Source organism: Mobula birostris, chromosome 9 (assembly GCF_030028105.1).
Source record: "Mobula birostris isolate sMobBir1 chromosome 9, sMobBir1.hap1, whole genome shotgun sequence".
Taxonomy (NCBI): domain Eukaryota; kingdom Metazoa; phylum Chordata; class Chondrichthyes; order Myliobatiformes; family Myliobatidae; genus Mobula; species Mobula birostris.
In genome coordinates this window covers 82,241,872-82,261,631 of record NC_092378.1, presented here as the reverse complement: position 1 = coordinate 82,261,631, position 19,760 = coordinate 82,241,872, and the positions used below count along the sequence as shown (strand labels likewise).

Below are 19,760 nucleotides of genomic sequence, written 5' to 3'. Positions count from 1 at the left end.
TTGTGTGTTGCTCTGGATTCCCAGGATCTGCAAAATCTCTTGTGTTCATTATTTAACTGCAGGTTTTTAACAATTGGATTGTTATTGGATCTTAATGAGAACTTTCAGATAATAGGCATCTGAACCAAACATGGGATTACGTTGAAGGGAGTGACATTTAAAGGGATCCACATTTAAAGACATGGAACTGACTAAAGAGTCTTTTCCTGATCTTTGCCTCCATCACTAAGGAGCTGTGGTTCTGACATACCCCCAAATAAGGAAAAGGCAAATTAGCTAGTCAGGGAAAGAAAAGAAAGAAAGCGCATCAAGGAAGTGATGTGGTATGAAAATGGCCCAGTGTAAGATAGCACTGGTAGCATGCAACCTGCAGAAAATGAAGGCTATGAAACTCAAACCTTTTTGTGTGTTCTCAGTGCTGAGATCTGCAGTAACACATTTCGTTCTCCTTTACACTTGTGTACTGAAGAAAGATAATAAACAAACTTGAATCTTGAATAAATATGATTGGCAAATAAGTAAGCGTCCTTGGGGCCAGCAGAAGCTAGGGCACGTTCAGCATTGAGAAGCATGGATAGCATGCAAAAGGTAGCAGCCAATATAAATAGTGCACCTTACCAAGCTCAGTCGCCAGTTGTAGAGGTGTTCGCTGTTTGTAGTCTCTAGCGTTTATGTCGGCATCATGTTTCAGCAGACAGTTCAAGGAACTAGCAGCATCATATTTTGCAGCATAGTGGACTGGTGTCTGCATCATTCCAGGTGTCTTTGCTTCAATATCCGCTTCAAAAAGAGTGATGAGAATCATATGAAAGTTGTTCCCAGATAGAACACATTACATTTACACAATAATTAACTCTGTGCAGTGGAGCTGTGCTCCATTAAAATAATTTTAAAATTAGTCATTGATTGACTTCAAAGTCAAAGTATAGTTATTATCAAGGTACCATATACTTCCTTAAAATTCATTTTCTTACAGGCATTTACGAGAAAATATAGAAATGCAATAAAATATATGAAAAATTTTACATAAACAAAGACTGATAAACAACCAATATGCAAAAGAAGACAGGCCATGCAAATAAAAAAAAACTGAAAAAATGAGTTGTGGAGTCCTTGAAAGTGAGCCTGTTGGTTGTAGAATCAGCTCAAGAGTTCAGATGAGTGAGGTTATCCATGTTGGTTCAGGAGCCTGATGATTGTAGAGGTAGTGTGGGACTTAAGGATCCTGTACCTCCTACCCAATGGTAATCGTGAGAAGAAAGCATGGACTGGATGGTGAGAGTCCTTGATGATGAATGCTGCTTTCTTGCAGCAGAACTCCAAGTAAATGTGCTCTGTGATGGACTGGGCTGTATCTACCACCTTCAGGAGACCTTTATGTTCTTGGGCATTGGTGTTTCCACATTGGGTCATGATGCAACCGGAAAGAATACTCTCCACTGTGCATCTATTAAAGTTTGTCAAAGTTTGCCAAATCTACAGGAACTTCTCAGAAAGTAGAGGCTTTGTGGAAACTAATTGGTTGCAGATAGACCACTCATAGGGTGTACTGCTCAACTCATTGTTTGCTAGGCATGGATGATCAAGGTAATGATAAGGTGGCCTACAGAGAGGAGGTGGAAGAGCTCGAGGCCTGGTGCCAGGCAAATAACCTCTGTGTCGATGTCAACGAGACAAAGGAGATTATTACTGACTTCAGAAGAGCTCGCAACACTCACACCCCTCTTTACATGGGTGGCACAGCTGTGGAAACTGGGAGTGCATATCTCACACAATATATCATGGACCCAGAAAACATTCTGCACCATAAGAAATCTCACCAATGCCTTTGCTTTCTGAGGAGGCCAAAGAGAACTGGACTATGCACACCCATACTCATTCATCCTACGGATGTTCAGTAGACAGCATCCTAACAAGCTGCACCACTATATGCTATGGTAGCTGCACTGCAGCAGACGGGAGGCTCTATTGTCACCATATTCTATCCTGAAATTCTTTTTATACAGGCATTCACAGTTGAACAAATGCCTAGGTGTTCCAGGAGCACTGGCACACTAGGAATCCCTTCTTTCTGTAGAGATGTATCAATGTAGCCACCTTTTGAGGAGAAACTCTAGTCAGACAATGGGAAATGATACTGAAAGATACCTTCCCTTTCACACTGAGCAGCAAGATCAATCTAAACTGCCCAAAATCCTTGGAGTGACATTTTCTCTGACCACCCTTCGCCCTTTAGTCCCTCCCACTCTTGTTCAAAACAACAGAACTACGCATCATTGAGCTGCCAGTCCAGCCTCTCCTGCAATCAAGTATCACTAGTAGCTCCAATGTCATAATTCCATGTGCTGATGCATGCCAAAGCTCATCTGCCTATCCTACAATACTCCTTGCATTGAAATATATGCAAGAACATTAGAACATTAGTCCCAACATGCTCAACCTTTTAATTCCATAGAAACCATAGAAAAACTACAGCACAGAAACAGGCCTTTTGGCCCTTCATGTCTGTGCCAAACCATTTTCTGCCTTGTCCCACTGACCTGCACACGGACCATATCCTTCCATACACCTCCCATCCATGTATCTGTCCAATTTATTCTTAAATGTTAAAAAAGAACCCGCATTTTCCACCTCGTCTGGCAGCTCATTCCATACTCCCACCACTCTTTGTGTGAAGAAGCCCCCCCCTAATGTTCCCTTTAAACTTTTCCCCCCTCACCCTTAACCCATGTCCTCTGGGTTTTTTCTCCCCTTGCCTCAGTGGAAAAAGCCTGCTTGCATTCACTCTATCTATACCCATCATAATTTTATATACCTCTATCAAATCTCCCCTCATTCTTCCACGCTCCAGGGAATAAAGTCCTAACCTATTTAACCTTTCTCTGTAAATGAGTTTCTCAAGTCCAGGCAACATCCTTGTAAACCTTCTCTGCATTCTTTCAACCTTATTTATATCCTTCCTGTAATTTGGTGACCAAAACTGAACACAATACTCCAGATTCGGCCTCACCAATGCCTTATACAACCTCATCATAACATTCCAGCTCTTATACTCAATACTTTGATTAATAAAGGCCAATGTACCAAAAGCTCTCTTTACGACCCTATCTAGCTGTGACGCCACTTTTAGGGAATTTTGTATCTGTATTCCCATATCCCTCTGTTCTACTGCACTCCCCAGTGCCTCACCATTAACCCTGTATGTTCTACCTTGGTTTGTCCTTCCAACGTGCAATACCTCACACTTGTCTGTATTAAACTCCATCTGCCATTTTTCAGCCCATTTTTCCAGCTGGTCCAAGTCCCTCTGCAGGCTCTGAAAACCTTCCTCACTGTCTACTACACCTCCAATCTTTGTATCATCAGCAAATTTGCTGATCCAATTTACCACATTATCATCCAGATCATTGATATAGATGACAAATAACAATGGACCCAGCACTGATCCCTGTGGCACACCACTAGTCACAGGCCTCCACTCGGAGAAGCAATTCTCTACTACCACTCTTTGGCTTCTTCCATTGAGCCAATGTCTAATCCAATTTACCACCTCTCCATGTATACCTAGCGACTAAATTTTCCTAACGAACCTCCCATGCGGGACCTTGTCAAAGGCCTTACTGAAGTCCATGTAGACAATATCCACTGCCTTCCCTTCATCCACTTTCCTGGTAACCTCCTCGAAAAACTCTAATAGATTGGTCAAACATGACCCACTACGCACAAAGCCATGTTGACTCTCCCTAATAAGTCCCTGTCTATCCAAATGCTTGTAGATTCTGTCTCTTATTACTCCCTCCAATAACTTACCTACTACCGACATTAAACTTACCGGCCTATAATTTCCCGGATTACTTTCCGATCCCTTTATAAACAACGGAATAACATGAGCCACTCTCCAATCCTCCGGCACCTCACCTGTAGACAGTGACATTTTAAATATTTCTGCCAAGGCCCCTGCAATTTCAACACTAGTCTCCTTCAAGGTCCAAGGGAACACCCTGTCAGGTCCCGGGGATTTATCCATTTTAATTTTCCTCAAGACAGCAAGCACCTCCTCCTTTTCGATCTGTACAGTTTCCATGATCTCACTACTTGTTTCCCTTAATTCCATAGCCTTCATGCCAGTTTCCTTAGTAAATACAGACGCAAATAACCTATTTAAGTTCTCCCCCATTTCCTTTGGTTCCTCAAATAGCCGACCACTCTGATCTTCAAGAGGACCAATTTTATCCCTTACAATCCTTTTGCTCTTAATATACCTGTAAAAGCTCTTTAGATTATCCTTCACTTTGATTGCCAAGGCAACCTCATGTCTTCTTTTAGCCCTCCTGATTTCTTTCTTAAGTATTTTCTTGCACTTCTTATACTCCTCAAGCACCTTATTTACTCCCTGTTTCCTATACATGTCATACAACTCCCTCTTCTTCTTTATCAGAGATGCAATATCCCTTGAGAACCAAAGTTCCTTATTCCTATTCACTTTGCCTTTAATCCTGACAGGAACATACAAACTCTGCACTCTCAAAATTTCTCCTTTGAAGGCTTCCCACCTACCAATCACATCTTTGCCAGAGAACAACCTATCTCAATCTACGCTTTTTAGATCCTTTCTCATTTCTTCAAATTTGGCCTTCTTCCAGTTCAGAACCTCAACCCTAGGACCATATCTATCCTTGTCCATGATCAAGTTGAAACTAATGGTGTTATGATCACTGGAACCAAAGTGCTCCCCGACACAGACTTCCGTCACTTGTCCTAACTCGTTTCCAAACAGGAGATCCAATATTACATCCCCTCTAGTTGGCCCCTCTATATATTGCTGAACACATTTTACAAACTCTAAACCATCTAACCCCTAACAGTATGGGAGACCCAATCAATATATGGAAAATTAAAATCCCCTACCACCACAACTTTATGTCTCCTGCAGTTGCCTGCTATCTCTCTGCAGATTTGCTCTCCCAATTCTTGTTGACTATTGGGTGGCCTGTAATACAATCCCACTAATGTGGCCAGACCTTTCCTGTTTCTCAGCTCCACCCATAAGGACTCAGTAGACAAGCCCTCTAATCCGTCCTGCCTGAGCACTGCTGTAATATTTTCCCTAACAAGCAATGCTACTCCCCCACCTTTCATTCCTCTGCCTCGATCACATCTGAAACATCGGAACCCTGGAATATTAAGCTGCCAGTCCTGCCCCTCCTGTAGCCAAGTTTCACTAATTGCTATAACGTCATAATTCCATATGTCAATCCACGCCCTCAACTTATCCGCCTTCCCCGCAATACTCCTAGCATTGAAATATATACACCTTAGAAGATTTTTACAACCACTCACAACCTTTCTATTAGCAGATTTGCTTGAACTTTTAACATCATTCATTTTCACCCCAGCCACACTGTCAGCTCTGGCACTTTGGTTCTCATCCCCCTGTAAATCTAGTTTAAAGCCTCCCCAATAGCACTAACAAACCTCCCTGAAAGGATATTGGTCCCCTTGTAGTTCAAGTGTAACCCCTCTCTCTTGTACAGGTCCCACCCGCCCTAGAAGATGTCCCAATGATCCTGAAATTTGAAACCCTGCCCCCTACACCAGTTCCTCAGCTACTTGTTCATCCTCCAGAGCATCCTATTCTTACCCTCACTGGCACGTAGCACAGGTAGCAATGCTGAGATTACCACCCTTGAGGTCCTGCTTTTCAACTTCCTACCAAGCTCTCTATACTCACTGTCCAGGACCTCTTCACTCTTCCTTGCTATGTCATTGGTACCGATGTGCACCACGACATCTGGTTGATCACCCTCCCACTTCAGAATGTCATGCAAGCGATCAGAGACATCCTTGACCCTGGCACCCAGGAGGCAACAAACCATCCTGGATTCTCTGTCACGACCACAGAACCTCCTATCTGCACCTCTAACTATCGAATCCCCTATCACTACCGCTCTCCTCTTTTTCCACCCTCCCTTCTGCACTGCAGAGCCAGACTCAGTGCCAGAGATCCGGCTACTGCAGCTAGTCCCAGGTAAGTCATCCCCCCCAACAGTATCCAATGCGGTATACTTGTTGTTGAGGGGAATGGCCACAGGGGAACCCTGCTCTGCCTGCCCTTTCCTCTTCCCTCGCCTGACAGTGACCCAATTTCCTGTCCTCTGCTCCTTTGGCGTAACTACCTCCCTGTAGCTACGATCTATAATCTCCCCATTCTCCCGAATGATCCGCAGGTCATCCAGCTCCTGCTCCAGTTCACTAACGCGGTTTGTTAGGAGCTGCAGCTGGATGCATTTCTTGCAGGTGTCGTTGTCAGGGATACCGGAGGGCTCCCTGACTTCCCACATCCTGCAAGAGGAGCATTCCAACATCCTGCCTGGCATTCTCTCTACTCTAAACAATCTGAACAAAAAACTTACTGGAACCTACCCTGGCCTCTGCCTGTTCTCGCCGAAGCCTGTTGAGCCAAAGCCATCCCACTTTGACTCAGTCCACTCCGACGATGGCTGCTACAACGATGGCCAGTGGTCTGCTTTTAAACCTTGGCGCTCTACATCACGCGCCTGCGCAGTGCAGACCCTTCTCCACCAGCAGTGTTAAAAAAAAATGACGTTTTCTACCCGATTTCTTCACTCCCTTCTTCTCAGCTGCTTGCTTCGACTGAAACCCTGACCTTGTATGTAGGCTTAACAAGATCTTTCTCCACAATCACTCCACTATCTGTTCTGGTGCTTTGGTTCCCATTCCCCTGTAGCTCTAGTTTAACCCCCACCCCCCATGCAGAACTAGCAAACCTTCCTGCTGGGATATTAGTTCCCCTCCAGTTCAGGTGCAAACCATCCCTTCTGTACAGGTCCTACCTTTCTTGGAAGAGTGCCCAATGATCCAAAAATCTGAAGCCCTCCCTCCCGCACCATCTCTTTGGCCATGTGTTAAACTGTATGATCTTCCTATTTCTGGCCTCACTAGCACATGATACTAGTAGCAGTCCTGAGATCACAATCCTGGAAGTCCTGTCTTTTAACTTAGCACCTAACTCTCTGAACTCACTTTGCAGACCTCATCACCCAGCCTACCCACGTCATTGGTACTGACATGAAGCATGACCTCTGGCTGTTCACTCTCCCACTTAAGAATGCTGTAGACTCAGTCTGAGACGACCCAGACCCTGACACCTGGGAGGGAATAAACCAACCAGAAATCGCTTCTCATCCATAAAACCTCCTTACTGTTCCCCTAACTAATGAATCCTCTATCACCACAGATCACCTCTTTTCCTCCCTTCTCTTCTGAGTCACAGAGCCAGACTCAGTTCCAGAGACCTGCTCCCTGTAACTTTACCCTCATACAGTATCCAATATCTCCTCCAACAGTGCTCAATGTGGTATACTCATTATTGATGGGAATGGCTACAGGAGTGTCCATACGTTGTGGAATCAGTTCAGTGTTGTGGTGGGTGAGGATTGTAGGGTAATAACTGTTCCTGAACCAAGTGGTGTGGGACCTAACGCTCCTGTACCGCCTTCCCAATGGCAGCAGTGAAAGAGAACATGGTCTGGATGTTGACAGTAAGAAGTGCTGATGGAGTCAGTGGGAGGCTGGGGGAAGCTGGTTTGTGTGATGGACAAAGCTGTGTTCACAGCTCTCTGCAGTTTCTTGGAGTCTTAGGCAGATAAGTTGCTTGTGATGCATCTGGATAAGATGCTCTCTGTGCCAGTGTTTGTTTGCCTGTTTCTAATTACTCCTGAACTGAGGGGGAAGATGAGATAACCACTTTAATAGGTCTGGAGTCATTGTATAAGTCAGACGATGTAATGATGCCTAATCTGCACATTAGTCAACCAGGTGAGTGTTAATGTCTATCCAGCAGTCTCATGGTAATGTTGACCTGTAGGATGTAATTTCTGGATCAGTGGTCCAAGTTCTTAGTCTAATAGTGAAGCACTACCATACCCCTCATGGGTATTAAACTAGTCTGTACTATGTGTTCATCCTACAGATCATCCTTAACGAATGCAGTGGACAGCAAAATTCATTTTTGGGTATGACCCCATCCAGGTTTTCTCAGTTAGAGCAGGTGTCACAAAATAGTAACTGTGTTGAAACCAGATGACACCACTGAATAACCCCTGAAACACTTGGGTCAGTGTGTGCACGTGTTAATTTTGGTGTCAATGACAGGCCAAAGAAATTACTTTCCTCCTCTTCCATTAACTTTGTACAGCAATGTTGTCATATTATTACCATTCCTTCAGGTACTCACAGGAATTCAGAAGAATGAGGGACCTCATTGAAACCTATCAAATGTTGAAAGGAGTTGATAAAATGAATGTAGAGAGGATGTTTCTTATGTGGGAGAGTCTAAGATCAGAGGACACAGTCTCAGAATAGAAGGCATCCTTTTACAACAGAGATGAGGAGGAATTTCTTTCGCTAGAGGGTGGTGAATCTGTGGAATTTGTTGCCACAGGTGGCTATGGAGGCCAAGTATTTCTGAATATTTAAGCCAGAGGATGACAGATTCTTGAATGGTCAGGGCATGAAGTGATAGGGAAAGAAGGCAAGAGATTGGTGCTGAGAGGAAAAATTAGTCAGCCATGATGAAGTGGCGGAGCAAACACAATGGGTCAAATGGCCTAATTCTGCTCCATATCTTATGGTCTTATGGTTCTATGGTATTAGTCTTACCATTACAGTCCAGTAGAAAATCCACCATTTCAGGATAGTCAGCCGCTGCAGCCACATGGAGTGGGGTCACACCGTAGTTATCTGGCTTGTTAACATCAGCGTGCCTCTCAATCATAAACCGGGCAACATCGGGGTGCCATCTTAGTGCAGCCTGTCAACGCAGAGATGAAATGTGGTTAGGCTACAGAGTGAATGCCGGCATCTTTTAGAGTTCTTAGAGTCTTCTTAAGAATTTCTCCAAAGCTCTTTTTGGAGTCCAAAATGATTTTACAATGCTGATGGTGTGACAAAGAGGACTTGCTGAATTTACCTCTCATTGAGTTAATCTGAAATGTCTACATTATTTGCAGGAATAGATTTTATGGCCGCTATGTATCATGCATGCTATTGAGTTAACAGCTGATGAGCAGGAACAGCTGATATAATAAATCTAACTGAGGTCTATAAATGGTTTATGTATTTAACAACGTTTCATTAGATTCATGGTCCTAATTAAGGGTCTCAACTCGAAGTATTGACCGTTTATTCCTCTCTATAGATGCTGCCTGACCGGCTGAGTTCCTCCAACATTTTGTGTGCATTTCATTACGTTGTTTGTCACTACACTGAATTGTTTAAAAGATCCGTATGAAGCATGAATAAAACTGATAGACATACTCAAAATTTCCCAACCCTCCTCTATTACCCAATCTGACCTTTTACTTCTTCTCAGCTGTCTATCACTTCCCCCGGGTCTCCTCCTCTTTCTATTTCTCCTACTGACCACTCTCCTCTCCTACCAAATTCTTTCTTCTGCAGCCCTTGACCTTTCCCACCTACCTGGCTTCACCTATCACCTTCTAGCTAGCCTCTTTCCTCTTTTATTCTTTTTATTCTGGTATCTTTCTCAGTCCTGAAGAAGGGTATTGGCCCGAAATGTCGATTGTTCACTCTTTTCCATAGATGCTGCCTGACCTGTTGAGCTTCTCCGGCATTTTGTGTGTGGTGCAAAGGATGGAGGACACCAGTAATTCAGTAACAAGATGAATGATGGAGCTAGACACTGCCTGCTTTCACTGGCTCAACCTATTCCACACACCACCAACTCTCAAGGCCAGGGACCTAGCCTATACCCTCCTCCCTTTCTGCACTTCTCATCTGAGATCATCAATCTAAAAATAATGTGCAGCTGACAGCTCAGTTTAAATGGTCACTGTGGACATTGTGGGTTGAATAGCCATTTCCTGTGTTATACTGTTCTATGTTCTACAATATCAGCTCTGTTTTTCTCTCACCACAGATGCTACCTGACCTGTTGATCCTTTCCAGCATTTTCTGTTTTATTCATAATTATTGTCGATTATATTTAATCAATGGAAGATAGGGCTCTGACAATTTTCAAGTAAATTTATTATCAAAATACATATATGTTACTATATACCACCCTGAGATTCATTTTCTTGCGGGCATTCAGATTAGAACAAAGACATTCAATAGAATCAATGAAAAATATTACTCACAAAGTGTCACAAAGGCGGGGCATTGGGAGCAAGGGTGGACCCAAATGCAAGACACACCTTGTGAGGTTACTTAGATTTAGTTTATTGTTCGATACCAGGAGAGCAAGGCAAGAGCAGGAAATAGCGAACTGGACAAGGACTCAGGACTACGACTAGGCTGGGACCAAAGGTCTGGGCTTGGACTCGGAATTGGCTCCCAGAACTAGAGGAGACATGAAGAGGCTAGGGTATGGACTCTGAGCCAGAGACTGGGTGAGGACCCAGTACCTGGGTCTTGCCTCAGACTCGGACCCCAGAACCAGGCAAGGACATGACATGGGCTAGGGAGAGGAGGAACATGGGAACACAGAGCCTCAGTCTCAGGGAGCAGGTACATGGAACCATGGACACAGACACAGAACACAGAGTGAGGACCCCTCCTTGGGTACAGGACATAGGGCCGGGACTCACACACAGAACAGAGAGCCGGGACCCCTCCTTGGGTACAGGACACAGGGCAGGGACTCATGACCCTCCGCGGGGCAATGGCAAGATGGCCTGACTTACTCCACGGAGGTGAGGACAGGACAAGACATGACTCCTCGCGGGGCAACGGTAAGACGGCCAGACTTACCCCCACGGAGGCAAGGACCAGACAAGACAAAACATGACCCCCCGTGGAGCAACGGCAAGACAGCCTGACTTACCCCACGGAGGCGAGGACAAGACAAGACACGACCAACACGAATGAACACCAGACAGTACCTATCTAGCTCCGGTGATGGAACTAGACCGAAGTGCAGGCGGGGGCTGCAGACGAGGGCTAGAGGCGAGAGGGGCAGAGAAGGGATTCAGACAAGGGGGTAGGACAGGAATCACAGACCGCCAGGGCCAGGGCTTGACTAGAACTGGGAAGCCGCCAGGGCCAGGACTTGACTTGGTGCTAGAATGCCGCCAGGGCCAGGACTTGACTTAGAGCCTCCGGGTAGTGGTGAGCTCTCGACTCAGCCCGGAAACACTAGACCGCGGTTCTTGATTCCCTCCGGCGGGTTAACTGACGGACCCACCTCGGTGAGGAAACTTTGCAGACTTGCTTTGGCGAGGTAGCTGGACAGGGTTGCTCCAGTGAGGAGGAGTGAATTACTGGCACTCGCTTCGGCAGAGACTAGGCTTGCTCCAGCCAGATGACATCGGCACACCGTACCTTTGATGACTTTGCAGACGCTCTCGCACCGAACGGCGAAAGCCAGAGACTATAAACTACCGGTTCAGCTGAGCATTAATTGCCTCTAATCACCAAAGTCGAGGGACACGGAAAAACAGGGAATCAACGGTCCGGATCGTAACATAAACAAGGTAAATTTAAAGGGACCCCGATTCGGACCATGACACAAAGACTAGCAAACAACCAATGTGCAAAAGAAGACAAACTTATTTATTATTACTATTATTAAAAAGTAAATATTAGATACTGTAATACCAAGAATATGTGTTAGAGTCCTTGAAATGAATCTCTATGTTGTGGAATCAGTTCAGAAGTTATCAGAGTGAACTTATCCATACTGGTTCAGGAACCTGATGGTTGAAGGGTAATTACTGTTTCTGAACTTGTGGTGTGGGACCTAAGGCTCATGTACCTCCTTCCTGATGACAGTAGTGCGAAGAGAGCATGGCCTGGATGGTAGGGGTTCTCGATAATGGATTCTGTTTTCTTGTGGCAATGTTCCTTGTAGATGTGCTCTGTGGTGAGGAGGACTTTTCTTGTGATGGACTGTGTTGTTAACTACTTTTTGTAGGCTTTTCTGTTCTTGGACATTGGTGGTTCCATACCAGACAGCGATGCCTGATGTGGACCTTAATTTCTGAATCATTCCATACTGCAGAGATCTTCTGGATGCCCTTGTGAGTTGTTGCAACATTGAAAATAATTTGTAAATGCAAGATGTCATTCTCTAATGTTAATGTTATTTAACAATGACCAAGAGGAAGAAATGTATTTGCGATTGTATTTTACTGACTCCACGTGCATTTGGATACATTGAACGCATACAGATGAAGAGAGTTGGTAAACAAAGTTGAATTTTCAAGAAAAAGCTTTTATAGCTATTTAAAACATATTGCAGAATTGAAGGGTGTAATTGTCACCTTCTCTGATCTTAGTAATTTAAAAACAAGGTATGGTTATTAGTGAAATGCTTTTCCTAAGTTAAATAATGTCATGAAGTTCACTTTACCCCATGCAAAACACCCTGTCCATATCTGTCAGTGGCATTGATATCTGCTCCATTTTCCAGAATTGTGTTCAGGAAATCCAGATCAATCTGAAAACAAAGATTATAGATGTTACTTGGTTACCAGCATTAACATGGGCAAAGCATACAGATACGTATCACAAAAATACATGACATGCAAGCAATGAATAAGTAGTTAACTTGTTTGCTTCTCAGTTGCTGGTGAACGTAGTAGGCCAGGCAACATCTCTAGGAAGAGGTACAGTCGACGTTTCAGGCCAAGACCCTTCGTCAGGACTAACTGAAGGAAGAGCTATTAAGAGATATGAAAGTGGGAGGGGGAGAGGGAGATCCAAAATGATAGGAGAAGGTAGGAGGGGGACGGATGGAGCCAAGAGCTGGACAGGTGATTGGCAAAAGAGATATGAGAGAATCATGGGACAGGAGGCCCAGGAAGAAGGAAAGGTGGGGGGGGGGGAAATCCGGAGCATGGGCAAGGGGTATAGTCAGAGGGACAGAGGGAGAAAAAGGAGAGAGAGAGAAAGAATGTGTGTATATAAATAAATAACAGATGGGGTACAAGGGGGAGGTGGGGCATTAGCAGAAGTTAGAGAAGTCGATGTTCATGCCATCAGGTTGGAGGCTACCCAGATGGAATATAAGGTGTTGTTCCTCCAATCTGAGTGTGGCTTCATCTTTACAGAAGAGGAGGCCGTGGATAGACATATCAGAATGGGAATGGGATGTGGAATTAAAATGTGTGGCCACTGGGAGATCCTGCTTTCTCTGGTGGATAGAGTGTAGGTGTTCAGCAAAACATTCTCCCAGTCTGCGTCGGGTCTCGCCAATATATAGAAGGCCACATCGGGAGCACCAGACACAGTATATCACCCCAGCCTCGGCCCATTCTCATTCTGATATGTCTATCAATGGCCTCCTCTACTGTAAAGATGAAGCCACACTCAGGTTGGAGGAACAACAACTTATATTCCGTCTGGGTAGCCTCCAACCTGATGGCATGAACATTGACTCCTCTAACTTTCGCTAATGCCCCACTTCCCCCTCGTACCCCATCCGTTATTTATTTATATACACACGTTCTTTTTCTCTCTCTCCTTTTTCTCCCTCTGTCCCTCTGACTATACCCCTTGCCCATCCTCTGGGTTTTTCTCCCCTCCCCACTTTCCTTCTCCATGGGCCTCCTGTTCCATGATTCTCTCATATCCCTTTTGCCAATCACCTGTCCAGCTCTTGGCTCCATCCCTCCCCCTCCTGTCTTCTCCTATCATTTTGGATCTCCCCCTCCGCCTCCCACTTCCATATCTCTTACTAGCTCTTCCTTCAGTTAGTCCTGAAAAAGGGTCTCGGCCCGAAACGTCAACTGTACCTCTTCCTAGAGATGCTGCCTGGCCTGCTGTGTTCACCAGCAACTTTGATGTGTGTTGCTTGAATTTCTAGCATCTGCAGAATTCCTTGTGTTTACGTAACTTGTTTCCTTCTGTTTGGTAATTTTGAATATTCATTTTTTGTCCATCATTTTATAAATACTAGTATTTGAATTGCTATTAACTCAATACTCCAAGTGTGGTCTAACCAAAGTTTTACTAAGTTGCAACATTACCTCACGGCTCTTGAACTCTGCAGCTGCTGGGCTTGTGTATGTGGCTCTTGAACTCAATCCCTCAACTAATGAACGCAGAACACCATATGTTTTATTAACCATCCTATCAACTTGCAAGGCAACTTTGATGGATCTATGGATGTGGAGTAATATTGTTATTTTATTTTGTAGTGTTTTCTAGTTGTGAAATGATTTCCTTATTAGCAAACATTTTTGATACTGACAATCTTAGCTAGTGCTAAGAATTAAGAATAAAAGAGGCTTTCCACATGGGTGCATCTACACAAAAGCAAGGCCCATCATGAAGATGTAAATAAAGGGTGATGCATTGTGGAGCTATCAACTTGTTCATTGAGGAACGCAGTGGGACAAATCGCATCTGTGGTGACCAATCAGCCACAGCAGATGTCACAACTGAAGTTCTTAAACTGCTTTTTTTACTGGAAAGGATCCAAGATCACTTAACTGGATCTTAATCCCTAAAAAAGTTTACCTTCCTTCGTTAATGCACCTGTCTGAATTGTACACAAGTAAAAGATTTACATTGTATCTAGGTACATGTGACAATAATGAGCCAATTCCAACCAATTTAATTTCCATTTCGTTGTTCCCATGGCCCTACAGTCTTCAAATTGGAACATAGGGAGAATAAATTACATAACAAAGATTATTAGGCAATGAACTGCTTGGCAAACCAGGATAGACACAGAGTCTGAATAACCTCATCACATAGTGTCAGGAAACATGATAATCTCTTATATTGATGGCCTATATTTGGATTTACCCCAAAGTTCAAAGTACATGTACTCTCAAAGTATATATACTTCATACAACCTTGAGATTTGTCTCCTTACAGGCAGCCACAAAACAAAGAAACTCAATAGACCCATTAAAAAGAAGACCATCAAACACCCAATGTGCAGAAAGAAAAAATCAAATTGTGCAAACAATAAAAGTTAGCAAATAGCATTCAGAACTGAATTTTACGAAGGCTTCCAAGTCCACTCCAGCAATGGTCATACATTGACTTATTTCCTGGTCTCCAGCTCAGCATGCCGCAACCGTACTGCACCTTTGAGACTTCAGTTCACACACAAAAATGCCAAGTCATACAGGCGGTTCAAAAGCGTAAGTTACAGACTATTATTTGCTGTAATTGTTTACCAAAAAAAAGTTATTAATAAAGTGTTTAGTTGTACCTTTGTTTTGTTCTCTCTGGAATCACTCTATCAAAAACCTTTGATTGTTTTCTTCAATTATGTGAAGAACAAAAGGATGACAGGAGTGAAGGTAGGACCGATTAGAGATAAAGGTGGGAAGATGTGCCTGGAGGCTGTGGAAGTGAATGAGGTTCTCAATGAATACTTCTCTTCGGTAGCCATCAATGAGAGGGAACTTGATGATGGTGAGGACAATATGAGTGAGGTTGATATTCTGGAGCATGTTGATATTAAGGGAGAGGAGGTGTTGGAGTTGTTAAAATACATTAGGACAGATAAGTCCCCGGGGCCTGACGGAATATTCCCCAGGCTGCTCCACGAGGCGAGAGAAGAGGTTGCTGAGCCTCTGGCTAGGATTTTTATGTCCTCGTTGTCCATGGGAATGGTACCGGAAGATTGGAGGGAGGCGAATGTTGTCCCCTTGTTCAAAAATGGTAGTAGGGATAGTCCGGGTAATTATAGACCAGTGAGCCTTACGTCTGTGGTGGGAAAGCTGTTGGAAAAGATTCTTAGAGATAGGATCTATGGGCATTTAGAGAATCATGGTCTGATCAGGGACAGTCAGCATGGCCTTGTGAAGGGCAGATCGTGTCTAACAAGCCTGATAGAGTTCTTTGAGGAGGTGACCAGGCATATAGATGAGGGTAGTGTAGTGGATGTGATCTATATTGATTTTAGTAAGGCATTCAACAAGGATCCACATGGTAGGCTTATTCAGAAAGTTAGAAGGCATGGGATCCAGGGAGGTTTGGCCAGGTGGATTCAGAATTGGCTTGCCTGCAGAAGGCAGAGGGTGGTGATGGAGGGAGTACATTCCGATTGGAGGATTGTGACTAGTGGTGTCCCACAAAGGACCTCTACTTTTTGTGATTTTTATTAACGACCTGGATGTGGGAGTAGAAGGGTGGGTTGACAAGTTTGCAGATGACACAAAGGTTGGTGGTGTTGTAGATGGTGTAGGGGATTGTCAAAGATTACAGAGAGACATTGATAGGATGCAGAAGTAGACTGAGAAGTGGCAGATGGAGTTCAACCCGGAGAAGTGTGAGGTGGTACACTTTGGAAGGACAAACTCCAAGGCAGAGTTGTTGTTCGTCCATCGTTGACGTCGATGAGGACCTCGACACCATTATGATGGTGTCGAGACTAGTGCATGATTTGGATTTAAGTGAGGGAGAGTTGCGCAGCGTCAGCTTCACTCTCCCTTCCCAATTCCCATCTGGATCCAGTGACAAGACAGAGTCGAGAGGGCTGGAGATGGGACTAGGCGCAGTGGATGACCAGGACGTCTTCTGTGTCTTGTCCTGCTCTACACGTTCCACGACGCTTGCAGAGACCGCCGCCTTGACCGTTGGACCTTCCATTGGTCTCGTCCGCTCAATCCGCCGGAGTCTGTCTTCACATGCTGGGATAGACAACTCTCTATCTCACCAAGGGTTTGAGACCCGTCGGCTACCCTCACCTGGTTTAGCCGGCTTGTCGAAGCCGTTGCCCGGGGTGTAGCCGCTGTCACATGCAAATAGCTACGGGGAGCCACAGGTGAGAACTGAGTGCCAGGTGGGGACCAAAGGTGGACTAACCGCCCTAAAAAGGACGCGACATGATCCCCCACCAGAGGTGCTACCCCTCCCTGACACCCCATACACCAAGGCAGAGTACAAAGTAAATGACAGGACACTTGGTAGTGTGGAGGAGCAGAGGTACATGTCTACAGATCCCTGAAAGTTGCCTCACAGGTGGCTAGGGTAGTTAAGAAAGCTTATGGGGTGTTAGCTTTCATAAGTCGAGGGATAGAGTTTAAGAGTCGCGATGTAATGATGCAGCTCTATAAAACACTGGTTAGGCCACACTTGGAGTACTGTGTCCAGTTCTGGTCACCTCACTATAGGAAGGATGTGGAAGCATTGGAAAGGGTACAGAGCAGATTTACCAGGATGCTGCCTGGTTTAGAAAATATGGATTATGATCAGAGATTAAGGGAGCTAGGGCTTTACTCTTTGGAGAGAAGGAGAATGAGAGGAGACATGATAGAGGTGTACAAGATAATAAGAGGAATAGATAGAGTGGATAGTCAGCACCTCTTCCCCAGGGCACCACTGCTCAATACAAGAGGAAATGGCGTTAAGGTAAGGGGTGGGAAGTTCAAGGGGGATATTAGAGGAAGGTTTTTTATTCAGTGGTTGGTGCGTGGAATGCGCTGCCTGAGTCAGTGGTGGGGGCAGATACACTAGTGAAGTTTAAGAGACTACTAGACAGGTATATGGAGGAACTTAAGGTGGGGGCTTATATGGGAGGCAGAGTTTGAGGGTCGGCACAGCATTGTGGGCCGAAGGGCCTGTACTGTGCTGTACTATTCTAAGTTCTATGTTCTATGTTTTCAAGTCTCTTGTGATAAATTCTTCAACCGTTTTCAAGAGAAACAACAGCAAGTCTGTTCACCCTTTGCTGATATGTATATCCTTACACTTCTGACATTACCTTCACTTCATTTGGCTACTTTCCTACCATGAACTCCTATGTTCTACCACAATCTAATGAGAAGAGCAACTTTCACAGAGGACGGCCGGCCTTTAGAGTGTCGCTAGTCATTCCATCAGTCACTTATAACCACTACATGAGGAGTCACTAGGGCATTAAAACACACAAGAAGAACATCCTAAGCACAAGAAAATCTGCAGATGCATGAAATCTTCTCCCCCCGCCCGCAACTTTCCGCTTTCTATCTTTTCCTCCCCTTCACTTTCCGCTTTCCATCTGGGTAGCACCTTATAATCGTCTGGGTAGCCTCCAACCTGATGTCATGAGCATTGATTTCTCAAACTTCAGGAAATTGAAACCCCTCCTTCAGCATTCCCCATTCTTGTTTCCCTCACACACCTTCTCTTCTCACCTGTCTATCACCTCCCTCTAATGTTCCTTCCCCTTCCCTTTCTTCCATGATCTTCGTTCCTCTCCTATCAGATTTCCCCTTCTCCAGCCCTTTAACTCTTTCACCAATCAACTTCCCAGCTCTTTACTTCACCCCTCTCCCTTCTCCTGGTTTCACCTATCACATACCACCTTGCACTTCTTCCTCCCCTCTCCCCATCTTCTTATTCTGACTCCTTCCCCCTCAACCCCCTTTCCAGTCCTGATGAAGGTTCTCGGCCTGAAACGTCGACTGTCTACTCTTTTCCATAGATGCTGCCTGGCCTGCTGAGTTCCTCCAGCATTTTGTGTGTGTTGCTGCAGAACAACATCCTGCTCTTCTTTTGTGTCAACTAAATGGGATGGCTTTGATTAAGGCAAGAGGAAATACCGTCAGTTTTACCAAAGAAAATATTACAACCATGTTTAATGCTTCTGTCATATGAGAAAGGATTAAATAACATTTTCCAACACATGACAAGAAATGCTGCTATGAGTCAACAGGAGAAGATACCTGGCTGTCATTGCCTCTCTTTGATGTCGTAATAAAATACTGAAGGAACACTGCAGTGGGTGAAACAGTGGTGCTTTCCTGCTCTGTGTTTGCTGCTGGAGGCTGATTTGATTGCCCTGCGTCTGTATTTCTTTTCAAGCCAATGTATGTAGCAGAACCCGTTGATTCTGGAAATCAAAAAAAGAGGTTGAACAGGTGCTGGAAATCCACAAGAACACACACAAAATTCTGGAGGAACTCAACAGGCTAGGCAGCATCTGTGAAGAGAAGTGAACAGTTGGCCTTTCAGGATGAAAATCTTCATCAGGACTGAAGGAAGGAGGAAGAAACTGGAAACATTGACTGCATGTTCCCCCCCATAGATGTTGCCTGACCTGCTGAGATTGAACAGCTACTGCAGATGCTGCAAATCCAGAGTAACTCACACATAGTGATGGAGGAACTCAGCAGATCAGACAGCATCTAGGGCGAGGAATAAATATTCAACATTTCAAGCCAACACCCTTCTTTGGGGCTGGAAAGAAAGGGGAAAGAAGCTGGAAAACTTTTTTGACTAGAAAGAAAGAAGGAAGAAATCGAAGAGATTTCTGGCTTCTGCCACCTTCCTTTCCAGTCCTGGTGAAAATTCTCAGCAAGTAGCACTGACTCTTTATTCCCCTGCTTGACCTGCTGAGATTAAACAAATGCTATGTTGTTCATGATTGTCACAGCAACAGAGTGTTAAATGTAGTCTAACTTTGGAGCATCTAGCCTACAATGTAAAATCTCAGAGAGTTTTTGTTTCTTTGTTCATGGGATTTATTCTCCATCCTCCATTTCCCCTGAAATAAGAAAGAGTCATCCACATTGGTGGGTCAGGCATCACAAGTGTCAAAGAGTCATAGAGTGTTACAGCAAAGGAACAAGTCCTTCAGCCTATCTAATCCATGCTGATCTATTATTCTGCCCAGTCCCAGTGATCTCCACCTGGAGCTTTTTAAAGGCATCTGTTAGTCTTGCGAGACCATGGATCTGCACCTGGAAAGTCTTCACTCTCCAGGGCACAGGCCTCGGCGAGGTTGTATGGAAGACCAGTAGTTGCACATGCTGCAAGTCTCCCCTCTCCAC

At 44.6% G+C, this 19,760-nt stretch overlaps 1 protein-coding gene across 1 annotated transcript in view; it reads right to left on the bottom strand.

Annotated features, from left to right (window-relative positions):
* Nucleotides 1–19,760, bottom strand: part of LOC140202419 (uncharacterized) — a 174,612-nt gene that overhangs the window by 107,230 nt on the left and 47,622 nt on the right. Inside the window, exons 4-8 of the mRNA XM_072267286.1 lie at nucleotides 18,654–18,820; nucleotides 12,395–12,481; nucleotides 8,689–8,833; nucleotides 4,055–4,069; nucleotides 619–780 (exon numbers count right to left, since the gene is read on the bottom strand). Coding sequence (XP_072123387.1) covers nucleotides 619–780; nucleotides 4,055–4,069; nucleotides 8,689–8,833; nucleotides 12,395–12,481; nucleotides 18,654–18,820 — 576 coding nt within the window. The remainder of the gene's footprint in view (nucleotides 1–618; nucleotides 781–4,054; nucleotides 4,070–8,688; nucleotides 8,834–12,394; nucleotides 12,482–18,653; nucleotides 18,821–19,760) is intronic.